The sequence below is a fragment of the Curcuma longa genome, chromosome 11 (genome assembly GCF_044706935.1).
Source record: "Curcuma longa cultivar G26 ecotype Majalengka, Jawa Barat chromosome 11, ITB_CL_G26_1.1, whole genome shotgun sequence".
Lineage (NCBI taxonomy): Eukaryota > Viridiplantae > Streptophyta > Magnoliopsida > Zingiberales > Zingiberaceae > Curcuma > Curcuma longa.
In genome coordinates, this window is record NC_133871.1 from 24,854,788 (window position 1) to 24,876,119 (window position 21,332).

The following is a 21,332-nucleotide window of genomic DNA, read 5'->3' on the forward strand; positions in this document are numbered from 1 at the left end:
AGAAATTTTGGCTCGATTTGTTCTCGTGTAAACAGCATTTATCAACTACGGATTCCACTCTTTAATCCATTTCTTACCCGTTCATAGATGCGCACATGATCTGATCACTTTGGAGAAGAGATTCTAATTCTGAGGAAAGCTTGTCCATGTCTGCGGCATCATGGTTCCCTTACCATCGTCTCCGTTGATGGCCTAACTCCCGATGAAAAGATCTAGCACTCTGTACGCCTGTGGCTGGCAAAAGTTTAGCGTCTTTCCTATTGGAGATTGACTTACAACGTGGCTAACTTGTTGGATCCAGTGTATGATCATGTAACTGTGATTTTGTTATCATGTAAAACACGTCTATTAACTTTTATACTCCACAGTTTGTTCTTTTATTATTATTTTTATATATTCGATTAATTTGTTCGATGCATATCCATTTTAAAAAGAAAGCTCCGTTTATTTTTTGAAGTCATGACATCCATATTTTCAGTTGTCGATGATATATTGATAAGGAAAAAATATAAAAATAAGTGATTTAAATTACGAGTCCGCACGACCCAAATGTGGAAAAGGTCAAACCCCATCACCCGTTCCAACAAAGAGGTGAGCAATTAAAAAGAAAATATCTGTTTTTTTATTTCTTTCTTTTTTTTTTCTTTTTTCTATGAAGAACTAGTAGAACAAACACCAGAAAGACAGCATAGCAGCCATTGCTAACCAAACAATCAAGCAATCCTAAATCCCTGGCGACAACTATTTCCTAAAACATACACAAAAAAAACCCTCTGATACTCTTACCAAATTGGCTTACAAATGCTCACTATAAAACTATCACGAGGAAAAGAAAAATGGCCATGCCCATACAATTTGGCATGGTTGTTGGACTTAACCTAGACGAACAAGATGACTAACTGGAATGACTGATTCAAACCTTTCTGGTAATTGAAAAACCCCCACTGTATCTAAGCATTTCCTAGCAAAAGCCTTCGTAACATAAGATGAATTCTGAAACAAGTTCTTCTAGTTGTTCTTCCAGCAGCATCTGTGCGATATCTTTTCCAATTTCATGGATATCATTTCCCAAATCTAACCATTTGGGATCCAGCACCATTTCCTGTGCATTTCCTAAACAAAGTTCTTTGTGTTTTCTACTTACAATTTGATGTGTATTCTCAGCTGTTCCTTGAAAACACAAGATAGGCTCAATCCTACGAGCTGAGCTTATCCATGGATGCAGGTACATGCAAGCAGACAGGCTTTCGGCAAGGATGGAGATTAGAAGGTCAAAGATTAGCTTTCTTTCTGAACTTGACCATGAGGCATGTTTGTTATATTTCTTTTCGAGTTTTTCAAACAGACCTGTGCCAGCACCACATTCCAACAAGTAGTTTGCATCAAAAAGCTTCCTTTTCTTGGCACTATAAACACCAGAATGTAAAAGCATGTCAAGCAGGTAGGAATCCCTGACCTTTTGGTTAACAGACTCCCTGAAGTCCTTACTCTGTTGAAGCGATCTAAGATTATCGACATCAACATTAGGTAGCGTGAGAACTTCTGAATTGTCCTCGCACATAACTTCTGAATTCAATTTGGGAATTTGGGCCTGACCAAAAACCTCCGGATGACTGCTGAAATTATATTCATTCTTTGTTGAGTGTGTATCTATTCTAGCTTCTGCATCCATATGTCTAATATTTGTTGACAGAAAAACCACATCATCCAGGTTCCCATCATCAGAAACAGCTGCAATAGCCGAGCCAGGAAGGTCAAGCTCAGGTGTCTTGCCATCTTCACACACTTGCAGGTCATGTGAAGGTAGCTTATGTTGAAGCTTCTCCCTATTGCGCATAATGCCATTGCTTGTGAAACTTCGACTATAAGAATAATAATTCTTGTGCCTCGAGTACAACTTTTTTGTAAACATTCTGAAATCATCATTAGATTCATACCTTGAGCCCAAGCTAAATGCACCAGGTTTCCTAGTGCCAACATCCACTGACTGCCCCACAAGCTTTTTGACACTTTTGGCAATTTCTCTTGAATTCCTTGTCTTACTGACAAACTTTTTCATATTGCTGGGCACACTAAGATGGCCCCTTCCTTTTGCATGGAATTCTATGAACCTCAATCTAGTTTCCTGTGCTCTGTTACTAAGTTGCAGATTTGGAGCTTGGTTTGGAAGCAAAACATCACCACCCGTTTTATAATCTTTCTTGAAATTGTGCTTCAACATGCTGACTTGACTTGGATGGATACATGGATACCTTTTTCCTATATGCTGCAATTTTGCTAACCTAAATTGACTATGTTCTTTAAGAGACTGACTGAATAGGCAGGAAGTTCTTTCCCTAACAGAGTTTATGCTGTCTCTGACAAAGCCTTGTTCCTCCAAATAATTAGTAGATTGTTCTCGGCCACATAATGGTTCATTAACCGGGAAACCTATTGGATCAACACATTTCTGTTGCCTAGAAACCAAATTCACTTTGCTTTTCTGTAAGTTCATGAAAGATGATTGAATTGGATTTGTATTGCCCTTGTCCATCTTTGTCAAACCCCAAGAGCATATTGCCACCTGTTTCTTAGGGATTATCCCTGCACTATGCAGATCATCAGCATGCATTAATTTTTCGATCATGCTTGGTAAAGAGTATTTAGTATCTTCTGCAGTTGCTAACTTTTCATCCATTTGCCTACTTAACTGTCCTCTATTTGTTTGCTTGTCTGAACTCTGCAAGGACAAAAAAAAAATCATCATCAGAATATTATTAAGCATGTCAAAACCATGAAATTTGGCAGATGTCATTTTGCAAACAGAATAGTATTCTGTTAATATATAAAACACGATCTAGTTTTGCTAGTTTAGAGAAGAATGCATAGCTGGGCTTGTAAATCTTAATTGTTAAGTAAGAGTATGCTGCACTTACTGAACTTTCTTTGGTTCGATACCCACTGCTGCTAGTAGAATCTGATTCTACATTAAAATAGCTACCATCACTCAGATGGCTAAATCCTGAAAGGAAAATAGACCTGATAATAAGAATCTAAGCATCATCTCTCACGCATGTAATTGCTAACACTGTAGTAAGATACATAGCTTGAGATGGACATCTAGTTCCAAGTGAATACACACTCAGAGTTTAAGCAGATGATTGAAAACTTATAGAACACATAAAGCTGTCAGTATGGTAGTCAGACCACTGTCTCATTTACTATGAAAGAACAGAAGGTCATATTATCTGAATTACGAAAACTAAATTTGCGGAAGCCCATAAATGAATGATATTCTTTCATCCATATGATGATTTAGGTCATACTATCTGAAATATGAAAACTAAATTTGCAGAAGCCCATATGATGTAGGTCAACATAACTATTGCACTAGTATGTTTTTTATAAAGCAATTCGGGTATATTGAAGCATATGACTACCAAGCATAAGGAATAGACATTATTCAGGATGATGAAATTATAATCTGAAAGAGGAAAACAATTTCCAGTTTTCTTTATTGATTTAACTTTGTATTGCATCTCAATGATAACTCAAAAAGGCACAAAATCTGATTCTTTACTCGTATTCATCCTTGAATGGAGATAACAAATGGTCCTATCTATCGCCAAAAGCTTCTTGTTGTAATCATAATTGCTAGATATCAAATTCTGACAGGCGACCAACTATTTGATAAGTTCAATAGTGATCTAGCAAAGCCAGAAATCCTAATTCTTTTTTAAGAAAATAAAGCGCGATATGAGTTCAATGAAATCTCCTGGATGTTCGATGATTAACACAAACAACGAACAAACTAGAAACTAGAAATCACATGGACCAGCTCAGAGGAAAACGCACCAAATTTCGGAAGCGGAGAAGTGACCAATCTACCGGAACCTCCAAACCCGATCCTAGAGCTCCTCTTCCTCCGTCGCCATCCTCCACTCCGAAAATTATTCTGCGGAGGAAACCCAGCGCCGTCCATCTCTTCTCCCTCAAAGCCGGAAACTTTACCAAAGCTTGCAGCTAGATTTTCCTCAAAAAAACTTTTTTTTTGTTTTTTACCACGAAGATCGTCCTCCAACTCGATCAACAAGAGAAAACATGGTTTGGCAGAAACTGCGCAGGAGAAGGGAGAAATAGGAGACGACGGCACGAAATCGCTGGATTAGAGCGCAGCTAGAGAGAGGATTAAATGGGTCTCGCGGAGGAAGGTGCTTGCCGCCACGGAACAGAAAGGAAGATGCCACGAGAGCGCAACTTTTAGGTTTTAGCGGAATCCCACGGTTTGTGTTTAATGAATTATAAAAATAGAATCACAAAAAGAAAGAGCTTCCATCTCTTGCCATTTGTCGCAATTCGTTGTCGTTTTTGTGAAATCCTTGCAATTCGATTTGATCGTAACTAATTTAATTATATTTTAAAAATAATAATCTTACATAATTGATCCTACAATAATACATGAGGAAATAAGTATATTTATTATTCTCAAAGTATATCATCTTTCATATGTATGATTAAAACCATAGACATCAAATAATAGCACCCCAATCATGTTCAATAAAGATTCTAAAATCCTTCGTGATTTAACTCTTTATAGATGGTTATGAGATCCGACCCTATAGAAAGTCCAGGGTCAATGTATAACATTTTGCCATGAGATCCGACCCTATAGAAAGTCCAGGGTCAATGTATAACATTTTGCCATAAAAATCTTAAAATCATAGTTAATGATCCGACCTGAGATCAGAAGGATATGATGACTCAGCAAAGTAATCACGGTCAGATGATTTTGATTGGTTGGATACAAGTTGTATTGATGTTTCTTCAAACCTCTATGGTGGATCAAGTTTTAATTAAGGTCGACCTTTATTGAAAAAATTCCTCAAGAGGTCCATCTTTATTGAAAGTTGGGATGAGTCCTCCAGAGATTAGTGTTTATTGGAAAGACTCCTTGGAAGGTCAATCTTTGTTGGAAAGACTTCTCAAGCAATCGGTCTTCTCAGGAGGTAGGCTTTCACCTGTCAAACACCACAGAAATCTTTAAACAAAAGTCTAGAAAGAAGGAAGATGTTAGGAGGACGGCCGAGTCAAGGCTCGATAAGGTCCTTCCAATACTCACGTTAGACCTTGGAGAAATATAGAAAAAGATAAAAATGATCAGTAAAGAGAGTATAAAAATATGAATTTTTTTCCTTGATCTACAACCGATTGTCTTTGAATAGAATGAAAGTGTAATTTGATTCCCAGATAAAATATATCTTCCCTCTTGATCAAAAAGACATATTGTAATAGTTGGCATTTTAATAACCGTCATGTTAAATCAGAGTTTCAAATTAAGAGTAGACCAAACTCGAATGTGACTTAAATTGACTTGATTTGAGGTCTTCTAGGAGAGTTTAATTGACTCAAACTCAATTTGATCGGACTCAAATTTGACTTAATTCGATCAGAGTTTGACTTCTAGTTCATCTTGATTTTGATTTGAGTATGTCATGTAATTACATGTAATGTCGACTTTCTTCACCATATGAGGTAAAAAAAAGACAATAAAATTATAAGGTTTAAAAAAGATACGTCAAAGTAATTACTCCAACTCATTTTTGTGACAATCGTAAAGACCTAAAAATAGATAGAGGTTCAGGAAAGACTTTCAATAATTTACATATCTTCTGCTAGAGGGAGACGATGGAGTATCGTGGAATATGATTTAAAATAACTTATGAATAATATTAAGTGATGTCCAAGTCCAAAAGAACATGGAAGAGTAGAGTGATATCATCTTTAAAATTAAAGATTAAAACAACACAAAAGTGGAACAATATCCAAGACTATAAACGCATGTTGAAGAGAGGAAGCTCGACTCTCACATTGATCTTATAACTCATCAAAAGAGGTACGTACGTCAATGTCAATGATGTAGCTACTCAAAAGGAATGCCCATGAAGTATAAAGTATCCAAAGGAGTACTTATCTTCATTATGAAGAGTCATTGCCTACTCGAAGGACTGTGTATCTTGAAGGAGTAGCTCAACTACGTTAAAGAGTATATATATATCGACAAATTAAAGAGAGAATCATGATCTAGATAGGTGAACTATTTCAAAGTTGCCAAATGAATCGACAAGCTCATACACAAACAACAACATTACCTTTCTTTTTCCACTCTTCGTATTACTTATACATAGGCAACTAACTATATATGCAATATAAACAATAAACATAATTTTATTGCATACCTGTAAATAGAATCTTTCTTTTGGGCATTTAAGAATGAAAACTAAAAAAAATTCATCTAAGAAAAAATTGTGTTGGATGAGTTGTCATGTTCGATGAAAGATTAATAATAAAATAAAATAAAGAAAATAAAAAAGGGGGAACAAAATAGCTGTGTTTTCATCATTCCCACATGCATTCACCAGTTTACATAATTGACACAAATAAAGTTGGCTAATTAGTTGGGTCCCACTCACGTGCATCAGAGATGTAAATGGGAAGCAAGTTTGTAAGGCATACAACCTTTTTTTTTATAAAAAAAATTAAATCATGGATAAACCTAAATTTCAAGTTTTCAAAATATAATATTTATGTTACTTAGTAATATTATTTATATATATGATGCAAATGTTTGTTAACATTATTGGTCTATAATACTCTTCAACTTGAGAATTTTTCATCCAAATCCATGAACTTTATCAATTTTTTTTCAAAAGGCCCTTTTAAGTTTTGGAATTTGTCAGAATGCCTCATCCACTTTATCCCTAATTACTAGTTCAACTTGATAAAATGGCCATGTGAATTGGGGCATCTTTGTAAGATAAAATTATTTGGTAGTGAAATGAAATTTTCCCTAATGACGATATGGGCCGGCCCGATTAAAGCGGTCCACTCTTACCCGATTATTCGCTTCGGAGAATATAAAAACGGCACCTACTTCCTCACCACTCTCGCCCTATCTGGTTTTGGCGAAGAGAGCTCTCCCTCTCTCCACCAAAGCCTTATCCCGATCTCTCCTCGAGGTCGGATCTCGCGCAGATCGCCGTTGTTGGTTAGGTAAGTGCTCATCTGCAGGTCTTCTTGCTTTCGGTCTTTTTCTCTTTTGGTCGCCTTTTGCTTGTTTGTTGCAAGCGTTGCCAGGATCTGGCTGCTTAGGTCAGTGAATGTGAAGATCTGGGTCGCCTGGATGCTATTTCCTGGTTTGATCTAGTCGAACTTTGACTCTTTAGTTCAGATACTGTGAATCCGAATTGATCGGTTGTGTTTTGACTACCCAAAGTTGTTTTTTTCTTCTTCTTCTTCTTTTCCGTAGTAGGTTTTGAGAAAGATTATCTGATCTACTTTATTTCTGTAATTGTTTCAAGTTTCTGGAAGTTTAGATGTAGGTTTCTTTAAAACCAATTAGTAGTGTTACTCAGTTGATGCCAGTTTTCAGTCGTCTGTAAATTCTGTGAATGCTACTGTGGAATTTGTGTAGGAATTACATGAGTTAGGGTCTAATTTTCCATGTTCTATTTTCCACTCTGTCATTTGTTTTTCTTTTTTTACGGCACCTCTGTAGGGATCTGAACTCGTGCAGCTTAGCTAAACGGATGCTCGGATTTAGGGTCCTCCGAGATAAATGTTGTTTCTTTTACTGTTATAAATCCCCTCTAGAAGTTCGCACCTTAGTTTTTGTCGTATGAACCCATGCATCTGAAATTGATATTTCGAAATGTGGAATTTGTCTCATGTTTTGACTTTCTTGATGAAGAATTCGTGATTGGGCATTTCTAATTTATTCAGCAACCACTGATTTTTGAATAATGTATGGTTTTCTTAAGCAGTCAAACGGATACTTGTAAAGTCTGTTTTGACCTGCTAGTTTTTTCTGCAATTTGATTTCAGTGGCAGAGATCTGCAAAAGAACCATAAATTACTATTTCTTTTTTGATCCATCTATGCAACTGTTTTCATCTTTAAAATTCTTTTAGGTCATCTCATGAGATTCTAACAAGTTTATATTTTAAATCTGATCATTTTCTTTCATAATATGAACATAAATAGCAATTTGAAATTGGGTTAACGTAAGATTCTTTTATTTCTTTGTTTATGTATACAGAAAATGGCTGATGCTGAGGATATTCAGCCTCTTGTGTGTGACAATGGGACTGGAATGGTCAAGGTAAGTTTTTTCTCATTAAGATTAGCATTCCTACCTTTTGCTCGCTTCGATTGATTTATGTATGGAAATGACTCCTCTCCCGTATGTCAAAAGGCCGGATTTGCTGGTGATGATGCACCTAGGGCAGTCTTCCCTAGTATTGTCGGCCGACCTCGCCACACAGGTGTTATGGTTGGGATGGGCCAGAAAGATGCTTATGTTGGTGATGAAGCACAATCGAAGAGAGGTATTCTCACATTGAAATATCCCATTGAGCATGGAATTGTCAGCAACTGGGATGACATGGAAAAGATCTGGCATCACACCTTCTATAATGAGCTTCGTGTTGCTCCTGAGGAGCATCCTATTTTACTCACTGAAGCCCCTCTCAATCCAAAGGCAAACAGGGAAAAGATGACCCAGATTATGTTTGAGACTTTTAATGTACCTGCTATGTATGTTGCTATTCAGGCTGTTCTGTCGCTCTATGCCAGTGGTCGTACAACTGGTTAGTATATTCTCATTATTGATTTCTGTTGATACTTTTCTCATTTCAACTAAGATGCCTATGATACTCTCAGGTATTGTGCTTGATTCGGGTGATGGTGTGAGCCACACTGTCCCTATATATGAAGGATATGCTCTTCCTCATGCTATTCTTCGTCTGGATCTTGCTGGCCGAGATCTAACTGATTGCCTGATGAAGATCCTGACTGAGAGAGGATATTCATTCACCACCACAGCTGAGCGGGAAATTGTAAGGGACATTAAAGAGAAGCTTGCCTATGTCGCTCTTGATTATGAACAGGAACTGGAGACTGCTAAGACTAGCTCAGCTGTTGAGAAAAGCTATGAACTTCCTGATGGCCAGGTCATCACCATTGGTGCCGAGAGGTTCAGATGCCCAGAGGTCCTTTTCCAGCCATCCTTAATAGGCATGGAAGCTGCTGGAATTCACGAGACAACATATAATTCTATCATGAAGTGTGATGTGGATATCAGGAAAGATTTATACGGCAATATTGTTCTTAGCGGTGGATCCACCATGTTCCCTGGTATTGCCGACCGAATGAGCAAGGAGATCACAGCACTTGCACCGAGCAGCATGAAGATTAAGGTGGTCGCTCCGCCAGAGCGAAAGTACAGTGTCTGGATTGGAGGCTCCATCCTTGCTTCCCTCAGCACTTTCCAGCAGGTGAAGTTCACTATCCATTAGATGTATTACCACGCCAGATCGTTATCTGTATATACTTAGTTATTAGTAATTATCGATTGCATATTCTCAATCTGCAGATGTGGATTACCAAGGGAGAGTACGAAGAATCTGGTCCATCAATTGTTCACCGGAAATGCTTCTAAGCTCATGCATGGCACATCTTTGGGGAGTTTTTTTCCGGCTTGTTCAATCTGGTATTTGCCTTTCCTGGGATTGAATCATGGTAGTGATTGTGATGCCTTGTCACTGTTAAATTGGGTTGTTAAGAAGGTTTCTTCTTTAGGCGCCGTTTCTTCAAAGAGGCTGCAGATGTGTGCAGTAAATGTGAACAATATGTATCAACTTAGTGTCTATGTCCGGGTTTTGGGACTGGTCCAGAGATTATTTACTTGTATTCATGTATGCTGTATTATTTGGTTTTATCAGCTACTATTTTGATCACCCAAATGAAGTTTGTTTTATGGTTTCACAAATTTGCCAAAAGTTTCTAGCATTCAAATGATTTGCTTTGCGCTCGTAAAACATTAATCTCGCTGAGTTGTTATTCAAGATTGCTTGGAGTTTGTTGTTTCATCATTTCTGTATCATGCTATTAACTTCAAAAGCCATCAGCAGCAGCAGAATTTTTACAGTTTCAACTGATACAAAGATGTAGAAATCTTAACGCCTCTCAATATTCAATATCAGAAGCTGTCTATTTTAGTATTTGATTTTTGATTTGTCTAATGGTTAGTGAGAAATTTGTATGGGTATATTATACTTTTCTTTTGCAAAAGGTGGAATCGCCTCTCAATATTCAATATCAGAAGCTGTCTGTTTAGTATTTGATTTTTGATTTGCAAAAGGTGGAATGCCTCTCAATATTCAATATAGTATTTGATTTTTGATTTGCAAAAGGTGGAATCGCCTCTCAATATTCAATATCAGAAGCTGTCTGTTTTAGTATTTGATTTTTGATTTGTCTAATGGTTAGTGAGAAATTTGTATGGGTATATTATATTTGTCACACAAATTGCAGTTGGTCACGATGCAGGAGGATGTTGCTTGGCTTCGTCAAGATTCAAATTTTTGTCCTTTTCTGCAATTCTACTACGTCGTAATCAACTCAGCTATGTTCCGGGGCGGATATATTATACTTAAAGCATATTACAGTTGAGAACTTTAAAAAATTTATTTGGATCGTTTGTTAGGATTTATCTATATTTTTTTAATTATTTAATGATCGGAAAAAACTTCTATAAGATGGGTTATTTTTTGATTATCTAATGATAAAAAATTTTAATCAATTGAATTTCCCTTGCCTTTAAGATAATTTAATATGGCGTTATCATTTAATGAAAAATTATTATTCAAGATGGATTCAGTTAGTTTAAAAGTTAAATTTAAAATTATTCTACAAATAATATTTTGTTTTTCAAAATATAATGTATTCTTATTTAAAGCACGTTCTGTGCACGTGCATTTGATAAGATATAATCGATTAATTCCTTTGCCTTTCCTTATCCTCTATAAAACCCTAACCCTTGGCCGGAATCCCATCGGTTTCCCTTCACCAGTTTATTCCTCGCTGATGGCTTCCAACCCTAACAAGGCCGCCGCCGCCGCTTCTTCCGATGGAGCTGACGCCTCTTCGCACGATGACATCGGCCTGCTCCTCGCCGGTCTCCAGCTTCGCTCGCCGTACCTGGGTACCAACTCGTTGCTTCCCCAAAACGTCGTCGACTACCTCCTCCGCAACGGCGGCGGCGGCGGCCTCGATGATGAGGGAGACGAAGAAGAGGAGGACGACAACGAGGAGGAGGACGTGATGGAGCATCGAGGTGAGGGGTGGAAGAACCGCCGGCTGCTCGCTAAGGAGGAGGACAAGCTGGAGAGGGAGATCTTGCGGATCATCGAAACTGGCAACGGCTTCGAGGCTCTCAAGGTGAACTCCGGCCAGTCTGTGGCCATCGGCGATCACAACATTTGTGTCGGCGTCCACGAGGAGCCCGACTCAGAGTATCGGTTATGGCAGTGGCACGGACACATCATGTTATTCGATGAGGAGGATAGCTACTCGCTTGAGTACATTCACGGGTTTCACCACGAGTTGCTTCCGCCGCAGCAGCGAGGAAGGAAACAGGTCGTCCATGAGGAAGAGGAAAAGAGCAAGACAAAGGTTGATGTGGTCGGGAATTCGGGACTCAAGGACTTGATTAGCGGGGATGCAGTGGACTCGATCGGAAATGGAGCAGGAAGGGTTCTTCATCGAAATTCTCTTAGAGGCCAATCTCTACAGCAAGGTAATGAGAAATAAACAACACGAATGAGTTTTTGTTCTTATGGCATTGTTTTAACATTAAACACAAATGGACGAAGTTGTGCTGCATCTGGATGATCTTTGGTGGCCAATAAAGTAAGTTTGTGTTGAAAACGCCTCATGGGTTTTGATGTATAAGATACTTTCTGTGGTGAATTTGATGTTTTTTCTCGTCACCATCTACTGGACTCCAAAAATTCATGTTAAAGTCATTCCTACTTGTGTAATCTAATGCTGCATATTCTATTTTTACAATGTTCTTTCTCTTATAGATACAGAGATGATCATTGGTGAAAACTCTGAATTTCATAACAGTAATGCTCATTGAGATTAGAAGTCTTGTCTTTCCATACTATAGTTTGTATATACGTTTTCAGTTTATGCTTTTTTAGCAATGGTGCATCTCACTCTATGCTTAATTCTCAATCAGTTGGACATGGGCATGTCTTACAAACTTAGTCTCATATCCTTTGTTTGTGCCTCATCATCTGGCAATTGGAATTAAGCATTTCTGTGTCTGGGTAGTAAGAGTTCTGATAAACATCAAAAGGTTATGTATAGGCAAGGATGGGAGGAATGCTGATCATGAATATGATTCAGATTAAGTTTCACTTTTCATTTTGCATTTGCTTGGTTCATACTAGAATGTACTTTTGCTTGGTGCATTTTCACTCTTCATCTAAATGAGGCCGAATCAATTACGTGCCTGTATAGTATTATAGTTCTAACTGTTCATGTTGTAGCTTAAACTTGATTTTTTTTTTTCTTTTTCCATATGCACATAAAATGTTCATCTTGTTTACATATGACATGTCTTGTTAATTTTGCATACTTGGACATAAAATGTACTGGTCATGCTCCAATTGGAATAAGAAGAAACATGTATGTATATCATTGGTGAAAAGGAAATGATACTTTGTGTGTATATGTTAAAGTTTCAAAGTAAATCAGCCAAAATGCTTGTTTGGAATCTGAACACTAGTCAGCCGTCAGCAGTTCATAGTTCAATATCTGCATATCAAACAATACTGCTGAATTCCACAATTTGGAGTTCTTTCTTCTCTGAAATTATGCTTCCTTTTGGTGATGAGGGTGTTAGATTCAATCCTATTTTACCTTGAAGTTGCTTCATGCATGTATAGGCACAAAAATCATTAGAGACTTTACAATCTAAAAAATAAACAGAATATCATCAGCATAATGGATAGTAACATAATATCATTTATTTACACAACAAAAATGGTGCTTCGGATAAATTTTTGTCAACCGTTGGATGATCATAAATAAACGGACGTCGATTACTTTAAATTGCGATCCGTGGCAGTCGCCAGTGGACCAATCATATATACTCAGTTTAAAGCAATCAACAGTAGTTCAGCGATTGACCGGGCAGAGCGAGCTAGACATAGAGGCCGCCGCTCGCATCCCTGCCGTGAGTTTGCGAAGCCGCGACGAGGGCCAGTTTCAAGCTCACTGCGAGTTTGCGGAGAAGCCGCATGACGATCATAGTCCTGAGTTCGCTATGACAGCTGCAGCTTGCAGGCGAGCTCACAGCGACTTGCCTCGCCATGAGTTTGCAGGGACGACTAAAGCTCGTAGCCTCGCCTGAGAGATCATTTTTTTATCGAGGTGGAAAGGTTATATATTTCAAAACGTTTACTGTTTATATATATATATATATGGTTGTGATAATTGGACAATCACGAGTACCGGACTTGTCACTCGAAATCGTACCTTTCTAATTATGGGCAAGGGCAATGTAGGAAACCAATGACGCACCACAGATGATCAGGTAAAAAAGGCGGGAAAAATATTTTTTTAATAGAATATATCCTCCACGTGGTATTTTAAGCAAGTCACGTGTTGACAGCTCATTATGTAAGCTTATAGCACCTAAGACTAAAAGCCCGATAAAGAAATCCTATCGATCTTAGCCGTCGGTTGCAACGAAGGTCACGATCCCATAGTGAGAAATTAAGCCAATTAAAAAATTATAATGGCGTCGCCCGGGTTCGAACCGGAGACCTTCAGTGTGTTAGACTGACGTGATAACCAACTACACCACGACACCAATTGACATTCAAAACAAAAATTAATGTTATTTAACTTCTATTTCATCAGCGTGTTATAAAAAACACTGAACTATTAAGGTTGAGGTACAAAACACAATCAATTGGATATTTGATAGGAATATCTTATCAAAGTTAACAAAAAGGGGTTGTTGATGATAGATATTAATGATGTTATAGATACATTCTATTAAAAAATGATAGGGTGTACAATTAAGTTTTTATTATCCATAGTATACTCAGACAAGATTGAGAAATTGATCGATGATATTACCTACATTGTCAAAACAGATCAATAAAGCATTGCCAAAACTAACCAGAGCCATATTATCAATAATATGGCCACTTAGCCCTCACAGGTTGAAGCAAATGGTTTCTGTAGGGATGTTGATATCAAAAGACTTAGGATCAATTCTCAATGGGTGTGAAATGTTCCATTAATTACCTCACTCCGTTGTAGGCACTATTGTTACTAAGCGAAGCCTTTCATAATTTACTCCATTTCAGAAAGTGTGGGACCACCCTAGAGGGATCGTCAAGGTGACAGTTTCACCTTTTGCTACCAATAATATGACTACCTTTCTATAGAGATGAAGAACATACATTTTAATACAATACTAGTATCTAGCCTAACCTAGCACATGCATACAAAACCTTGGACATCTACTTAAATCTGATACCTCATTAGATATGAGAAGATATCCTAGGTCACATTCACTATACATACATACACACTTTTTAAAAAAAACTTTTGATCTTTAGATGTGAGTTGTCTTAACTAGTTGCCTAATTGCTGAGGGGGATTAGATAGTGATGTCATATGTAGTAGGAGATATCTAATTTTCATATGAGACTCGGTTCAGTTAATTGCAAAGGGGGATTAGATGGTGATTGCAGACACAATAGGAGATACTCGTTGATCAGCCAATGTGACATGATATGACACCTTGTGAAGCCCGCATGGTACCTCATGACAAACTGATAAGGAATCACACCACGGTGGTGGGTGCACAACTATCATGGGTTGATACTCAAGAGATATGATTCCATATACATCGGTGCACCACTCAGAGCACTGGAAGATATAATCTACCATCTAGACAGAGCTTGAAGGATATGACGGATAGAGATAGCATTGATGTGGGAGGTAGAGGCAGACATATGGGAGATAAGGTTTAGGGTTTAGGGTTTAAGATTTTAGGATTCAAGGTTTATGGTTTTAGGGTTCAGGGTTTTAGGATTTAGGGTTTATGATTTAGGGGTTAGTGTTTAGGGTTTAGATTTAGGGTTTAAGATTTAGGGTTTTAGAGTTTAGGATTTAGGGTTAGGGGTTAGTGTTTAGGGTTTAGGGTTACGAGTTAGTGTTTAGGGTGTTAGGGTTTAGGAATTAGGGTTAGGGTTAGGAGTTAGTGTTTATGGTTTAGGATTTAGGGTTTAAGGTGTTAGTGTTTAGGGTTTAGGTTAGGGTTTAGGGTTTTGGATTTTTAGGGTTAAGGTTTATGGGTTAGGGGTGTAGGGTTTAGGGATTTTAGGGTTTAGAGTTTAGGGTTTAGGGTTTAGGGTTTAGTGTTTTAGGGTGTAGGGTTTACAGTTTTGAATTTTAGGATTTAGGGTTTAGTGTTTAAGATTTAGGTTTAGGGTTAGGGTTAGGGTTTATGATTTAGGATTTAGGATTTATGGTGTTAGGGTTTAGATTTTAGGGTTTAAGATTTAGGGTTTTGTGTTTAGGGTTTTATGGTTTAGAGTTAAAGTTTTTAGGATTTAGGGTTTAAAGTTTAAATGATAGTTATTACGAACACAAGAGATGACTGTACATAGAGAGAAGACTACATATTAGACGAGGATATGAATACTGAAGCACTAACAGATAGACACAAACTTATCGACTTGCTTTGTTACCCATCATATGACAAGCAAGAGGCTCCACTATATTTGTATGTTTGATAATGTTTGATGGTGGTTATTTTAATATGAAATTAATACTCACGATAGCACAATGTTCTTTAATCACTATATATTTTTATGTATTTTGAAGATATACATATTTATTTTTCATAAAAAAATAATAAATAATAATATAACCACCCTAAACACACTGAGGTTAGCAGTTTTTTTTTTCATCTCTACACACATTCACATCTAGCACGAATGAGAGAAGCAATTGACTAGAACAAAGATCAAATTGATCATTATTCTCTATTATAACCATTAGGATAAAGAACCATGTTCAAACAAGTTCTGGGAAACCTTTAACCTCGCCAACTCTAGGGAAAAAAAATTCTTTCTCAAATACTTTCAGGGCACACCTTCGACATGATTGACAAGAACATTCAACTTTTAAGACAATAGTCGGACATAATGTAGATAGTAGTAGACTCATGCTTTCTTGGGCGCACCAAGCCTTTTCCTGAAATCTTCTTCCATTAAGGGCAGTCCCTCTCGCAGAGTAACCTTGGGAGCCCATCCAAGAAGTTGCTTTGCTTTCGTGATGTCAGGCTTCCGCTGGCGAGGATCATCAGGTGTGTTCTCGACGATTTTAATTGTCACTGATGGCTCGATTAACTGCAAAAACGAGTAGAATTTGTTCCTGATTAACTGACTACTAAATGTTCTCCAATCACATGAAAAAGATCCATTCAATTGTTTGTTCATCCTATTTGAAGGGGAAGGGAGAAAGGAATCAAACTATATAGTTGCTACAAATAAAGACAAATAAATTTACCTCCTTCACAATCTCAGCAAGTTCCATCATTGTAAATTCACCTACACATTTCGATGTCAGGTTAGGGACTATGATGAAGGTTGTCAATCGAATCACAAGGATAAATTCAACCCATCAACTTATATTGATCACTACTTCATTTGAATACGATGAGGGAAGGACAATGAACTCAAAAGTTCATACAACTTGAGGTAACAGATGTATGCTTCCACAATTGATAACTATGTTACTACGGTCCATCATGATATTACAAGTGAACCATGGAAATTACCAGGGTTTCCAATGTTAATAGGGCCTGTGTTTTCTCCTTCCATCAGCCGAATAAGTCCATCAACCTTAATGGTGGTATGTCAGAAATGTTAAGTTTAAGAGGATAAAATTCAATAAAAGAAGCAATGAGTTTTACCATGTCAGAGACGTAACAGAAACTTCGAGTCTGTGTGCCAGGGGCTTGGACTGTCAAAGGCTCACCACTAGAAGAAACATTAATGGATAAGTGATTACAGAAAAAGGATATGCAGTTCATTCGCTGAGAAGATCATGAAAGGATATCTCCAGTTCATTGGTTGAGGAGATCATTGAGATTACCGAAGTGCTTGGGCGATGAAGTTACTGACGACGCGACCATCATCAATGTTCATGCGTGGTCCATAAGTGTTAAAGATTCTAGCAATCCGGATTTCTGACAAGAGAATTAATCCAAAATGTACAGAAAGGGTTAAGAACCAACCTCAACCTTTTTTTCGATTAAATACCAGTGAAAGACTGGCACAAAATAAGCGATCCAGCCAATTTGATAACCACACACACCTATGCCATGCTGCCGATGATAATCAAACATCAAGGTCTCTGCCACACGCTTCCCTTCATCATAGCAGCTCCGGACTCCTAAAAGTTCAAGAGGTATGCTATCACAAAATAAAAGAAAGCTTTCGAGTGTTGACGTAGACATTAAATAACTATTTGCAAATCAAAGAAAATACCAATTGGGTTAACATTTCCCCAGTACTCCTCCGTCTGAGGATGTTGCAGTGGATCACCATACACCTCAGAGGTTGACGTCAATAAAATCCTTAAAGTGTAGGATCAAAATTTGTAGGTAAATGTCATTCATGCACCTCTGGTACTCAACTAGTCAAGTAAAAGTCGTTATCATACCTTGCACCCACTCGCTTTGCAAGCCCCAACATATTCAATGTGCCAATAACATTTGTTTTAATCGTCTGCGACATTATCTCAATTAGGCTTACTAAACCACAAGTACGAAGAACAGAATTTAAACGGCAGTAGTATGCCTATATATATATATAGCCTAACGATAGTATTACAGATATATAAAACGATAGTATTTTGATATGTAAATTTAATTATCCCTAGAAAAGAATAATGACATATGTAAAACTTGATAGAATAAACATTGGCGCCACTAACTTATAATATAAGCATGTATTACTGATGTTGCAATCAACTTGTTCCTATGAACCGTGAACCTGTTGGAAAGCATACCTTCACAGGATTGTGCTTATAGAAAATTGGTGAAGCAGGGCAAGCCAAGTGATATATCTGGTCGACCTCCACCAATAGAGGCTCCGTGATATCTGTTACGGCAGTAAAAAAATACACAGATGAGATGAGAAAAATAAAAGGCAAAGTCCGTAACATCTCAACACAAAGTAATCATATATAATTGCCAAAGATAATCTTAGGACATCGACCTTGTAAATTATGCTATTATCAACAAATGTCTATGAATGAAACACCATAACTCTAGAAAGCATTAAACAGACTGGAGCATAATGATAACAAGAACAAGCTGTATTAGTCTTCACTCTTTGAAATCTGCTACATGGATCTTTAGCGCTGACTTGAACAATACACAAGGCTATATCACCACAAACAGAGTGGACTATAAAAGTTATACGAAGCAAATACTCAATCAGACTGCTTTAATTACTACTCGTATAATTGAAACTTACCATGTCGGATCAGCTCAAATCTTGGATGACCAATCCATTTTCTAAGATTGTCCTTGGAGCCAGTGAAATAATTGTCGGCAACAATTACCTGACAGCAACATATAGGAAAATACACAAATAAACCAAATAGAGTAAGAAAACAGAGTCGCGAGAAAATTTGTTAAAGAGTCAATAGAACATCAGTGTTTTGATATCAAAATAAATTTGTACTTTTTATTGGGCTGTTTAGTTGACATCCAAAAGTCTGAAGATAAGAGTGAACGAAACATAAAGTAGTGCATGACAAGAGTATAAGATTATTCAAGGTATCATTTATGTGAAAGATTAGAATCACTGAATAAGGAACTACTTTCACAACACAATGTTTCACGATTCCTTTTATTAGAGAAGACTAAAACGAGGTGATGCGTGAAGTAAACCAGACACATACCTCATTCTTCTCATTCTCCATCAGTTTGTCAACCAAATGAGATCCAATGAAACCAGCTCCACCAGTCACTAAGACCCGCATATTGGACTGCCCAGAAGAAGGTTAAAGTCAACTTCAATTTTTACTACAATATAGTGAGAAAGAAGATCTAAGAAAGCAAAAGTATCTAATTATCATTTTTCTCGAAAATAAAGGAAGCTTACTCAAAACAATCAAATACTATGAATACGTTATACTCGTTCTTTATTGAAGATCTGTCTTATACCATCTAAAAAACAGAAATAAGCAAGCTTCCAGATAACCATGCAATAGCGATCCAGATCAATCACTAACCAATTCTAAGGGCAAAAAGGGTAACCTGCAAAAATTTCGAACTGCGAAGAGGGGAAGGGGTCGGTGGCGGCTTTGCCGCCACATGGCTATTCCCATTAGCTGCTTCCGTCGCCATTCCTCAGATCCTGCACCACATGATTCCAGATCTCATTCAACGAGATCCCAAAGAACAGGAAAAATAACAATGCGATGATCCCGCAATCAATGCTAAGCAGCATGAAAAGACGCGAGAAGTTAGAAACCCAGATAGAGAAGAAAGGAATTCGAAACGCTTGAATGCTAAATTTCCGCAGCAAGAAAAACAAGTACCTACACCCTCAGTTTAACAATCAAAATCCTTTCTTTTCTTACACACGACTCTTCCTGGTAAAAACCATCGAGATCCACAGGCTTATATAGATTCAAACAACCAGAAACAACCTGGCACGATAACAAACAAGATCTCGATCTCGACCTAAAAAATGCGTAGCTGCAAGCCATCATGATCACGAAAACGCGTTGAACGCACGCAAAGGTAGATCCTTGAAGGCGTTCGCACACCAAACTTCGCACAGATCCACCTCCATTACATTCATCAATAATCACAATAAAAAAAACAAAAAAAATACCACCGGTGGCCGGAGGATTACCGTATAAGAACCTGAAGAATTATACGATTTGAAGGAAGAAATTGGAATGGGATTAGGGATTTGGTAGAGCAGAAGACGAGCTGTGCGTCTGGCTTCAACGCAGGCAGAGGAATGCCACCGAGGAACAGGCTCGTCGCCATTGAATAGCCTTGCGATCTTTGATCCAGACCGTTCATTTGGCTGACTCCCGAATCGGATGGTCAATGCTCTGTGTAATTTCCACGTTGTGGTATTTTCTGTCATTTTCTTAAAAGGAAAAAATGTAAGATAATTACAGATTAAGCATCCGTCATTTTCTATAGTTTCATATTAACTCGATTACGAATTAATTACACGTATTTATAATTGCTTAAATTTGACCATTAGATTCAAATTTAACTAGTTGATCCAATTTGTAAATCTCTCCTTAAAAAAAGTTTGAACTTTTACATCATATTTTAAAATTTATTAAATAATATATTATTTTGCAAACTTTTTCTTTTCATTTACTGAACTAATTTTATAATTGAACTACTATCATTAATAGCTATAAAAATCTTAAATTAGTCCGTGAAATATTTTTTTCGAAATAGATTCAAAATAATAATTGCACATAATCACATTGAAATGTCATGTCAAGAGTAACTCACTCTTTGAATTTATTTAACGAATAATTCATTTCAAAATCAAATCGATATAAATTAAATATTTAATATATATATATATAATGAAATATTATTTTATTCATCTTTCTAAATCTAGTATTAATAACTCAACTTTTAAATTCTAAAAAGAAATTCATAAATGACTTAATTGTAAGTTACAAAAATAAAAAAAAAATCACTAGGATATTTCAAGCGCCCTAAATATTCCATCACAAATGCAAAATATCAAATTTCTCTCTCTATATATATATAATAAACATCAAATTATAGTCCCCGGGACAATGGTGCAACGGTAGGACATTCGGGTTGTGACCGAGGGACCCGTGGTTCGATCCCCAGCTACGACGTATTTGTAAGAATTTTCTTCTAAATGGTGAACGCAATCAAAGGATGTTGGGCATCTGGATTGGCCATCGTATGCGCTTCCCGATTTACTCAGGTGGTCGGTGGAAAACTTCCGTGGGATCGAACCGGCCACCCCCAGAGATTGAATCCATAAGACTAACTAGGATTTATCATTTTTTTTCAAACATTAAATTATATATATAATATGGTACAATTTGGTGATGGTTGCTTCACCTTCTCATGAAAGCTCTGCCCCTCCAAACTGATGCAGGCCTTAGCCGTCCTTTCTTAAGGGTGGCACCGAACTCTGGTAAGATGTCCACCTCTTCACGTTCAAACAATATATGCCAACAGGGTGGGTTATTTTTATTGCTATTATGAGAGATTAACTTAATTATATATGAATTAAATTGTTTATAAATAAGAAATATGATATACCCCCGATCGAGGAGGAACGTACCCGCCCGATCAACCAACTCACACCTCGTTAGAGCATCTGCAATGCTCCTGCATTAATAACACCATAATATTAATAAAAAAAATACATGTGAAG

At 37.2% G+C, this 21,332-nt stretch overlaps 4 protein-coding genes and 1 non-coding gene across 5 annotated transcripts; 2 read left to right on the forward strand and 3 right to left on the reverse strand.

Moving 5' to 3' along the window:
- Window positions 1-597: 597 nt before the first annotated feature.
- On the reverse strand, window positions 598-4,225 carry LOC141839901 (uncharacterized). Its single transcript, XM_074727754.1, has 3 exons — window positions 3,835-4,225; window positions 2,916-3,001; window positions 598-2,719 (listed from the first exon to the last, which is right to left on the reverse strand). The coding sequence occupies exons 1-3, from the start codon at window positions 3,959-3,961 to the stop codon at window positions 962-964; spliced, it is 1,971 nt and encodes a 656-aa protein (XP_074583855.1). The 5' UTR covers window positions 3,962-4,225; the 3' UTR covers window positions 598-961.
- Window positions 4,226-6,915: 2,690 nt separating this feature from the next.
- Window positions 6,916-9,798, forward strand: LOC141838090 (actin-101). Its single transcript, XM_074725487.1, has 5 exons — window positions 6,916-7,029; window positions 8,075-8,137; window positions 8,231-8,624; window positions 8,698-9,311; window positions 9,410-9,798. The coding sequence occupies exons 2-5, from the start codon at window positions 8,078-8,080 to the stop codon at window positions 9,473-9,475; spliced, it is 1,134 nt and encodes a 377-aa protein (XP_074581588.1). The 5' UTR covers window positions 6,916-7,029; window positions 8,075-8,077; the 3' UTR covers window positions 9,476-9,798.
- A 1,015-nt stretch (window positions 9,799-10,813) lies between these two features.
- Window positions 10,814-11,890, forward strand: LOC141840961 (uncharacterized). The gene has a single exon (XM_074729070.1). It carries the CDS (start codon window positions 10,903-10,905, stop codon window positions 11,626-11,628), a length of 726 nt encoding a protein of 241 aa, XP_074585171.1. The 5' UTR covers window positions 10,814-10,902; the 3' UTR covers window positions 11,629-11,890.
- Window positions 11,891-13,628: 1,738 nt separating this feature from the next.
- Window positions 13,629-13,702, reverse strand: TRNAV-AAC (transfer RNA valine (anticodon AAC)). The gene has a single exon. It is a non-coding gene; the product is annotated as a tRNA-Val (tRNA).
- A 2,165-nt stretch (window positions 13,703-15,867) lies between these two features.
- On the reverse strand, window positions 15,868-19,886 carry LOC141838206 (UDP-glucuronic acid decarboxylase 6). The gene is made up of 13 exons (XM_074725618.1): window positions 19,791-19,886; window positions 19,187-19,286; window positions 18,829-18,915; window positions 18,399-18,486; window positions 17,929-18,020; window positions 17,581-17,645; window positions 17,406-17,494; window positions 17,233-17,310; window positions 17,011-17,104; window positions 16,829-16,895; window positions 16,694-16,757; window positions 16,423-16,463; window positions 15,868-16,262 (listed from the first exon to the last, which is right to left on the reverse strand). Exons 2-13 carry the CDS (start codon window positions 19,274-19,276, stop codon window positions 16,077-16,079), a joined length of 1,041 nt encoding a protein of 346 aa, XP_074581719.1. The 5' UTR covers window positions 19,277-19,286; window positions 19,791-19,886; the 3' UTR covers window positions 15,868-16,076.
- Window positions 19,887-21,332: the final 1,446 nt, after the last annotated feature.

Excerpts from the sequence above, each read along its gene's own strand:
- LOC141838206 (XM_074725618.1), bottom strand. The coding sequence starts at position 19,276 with ATGGCGACGGAAGCAGCTAATGGGAATAGCCATGTGGCGGCAAAGCCG. Across the intron at positions 16,464-16,693 it reads TATTAACATTGGAAACCCTG|GTGAATTTACAATGATGGAA; the intron begins GTAATTTCCATG and ends CGAAATGTGTAG. Across the intron at positions 16,263-16,422 it reads TTGCTGAGATTGTGAAGGAG|TTAATCGAGCCATCAGTGAC; the intron begins GTAAATTTATTT and ends TCGTTTTTGCAG.
- LOC141840961 (XM_074729070.1), top strand. The coding sequence starts at position 10,903 with ATGGCTTCCAACCCTAACAAGGCCGCCGCCGCCGCTTCTTCCGATGGA.
- LOC141838090 (XM_074725487.1), top strand. The coding sequence starts at position 8,078 with ATGGCTGATGCTGAGGATATTCAGCCTCTTGTGTGTGACAATGGGACT. Across the intron at positions 8,138-8,230 it reads ATGGGACTGGAATGGTCAAG|GCCGGATTTGCTGGTGATGA; the intron begins GTAAGTTTTTTC and ends GTATGTCAAAAG. Across the intron at positions 8,625-8,697 it reads TGCCAGTGGTCGTACAACTG|GTATTGTGCTTGATTCGGGT; the intron begins GTTAGTATATTC and ends TGATACTCTCAG.
- LOC141839901 (XM_074727754.1), bottom strand. The coding sequence starts at position 3,961 with ATGGACGGCGCTGGGTTTCCTCCGCAGAATAATTTTCGGAGTGGAGGA. Across the intron at positions 3,002-3,834 it reads TTCTCCGCTTCCGAAATTTG|GATTTAGCCATCTGAGTGAT; the intron begins GTGCGTTTTCCT and ends TTTTCCTTTCAG. Across the intron at positions 2,720-2,915 it reads ATCGAACCAAAGAAAGTTCA|AGTTCAGACAAGCAAACAAA; the intron begins GTAAGTGCAGCA and ends TTGTCCTTGCAG.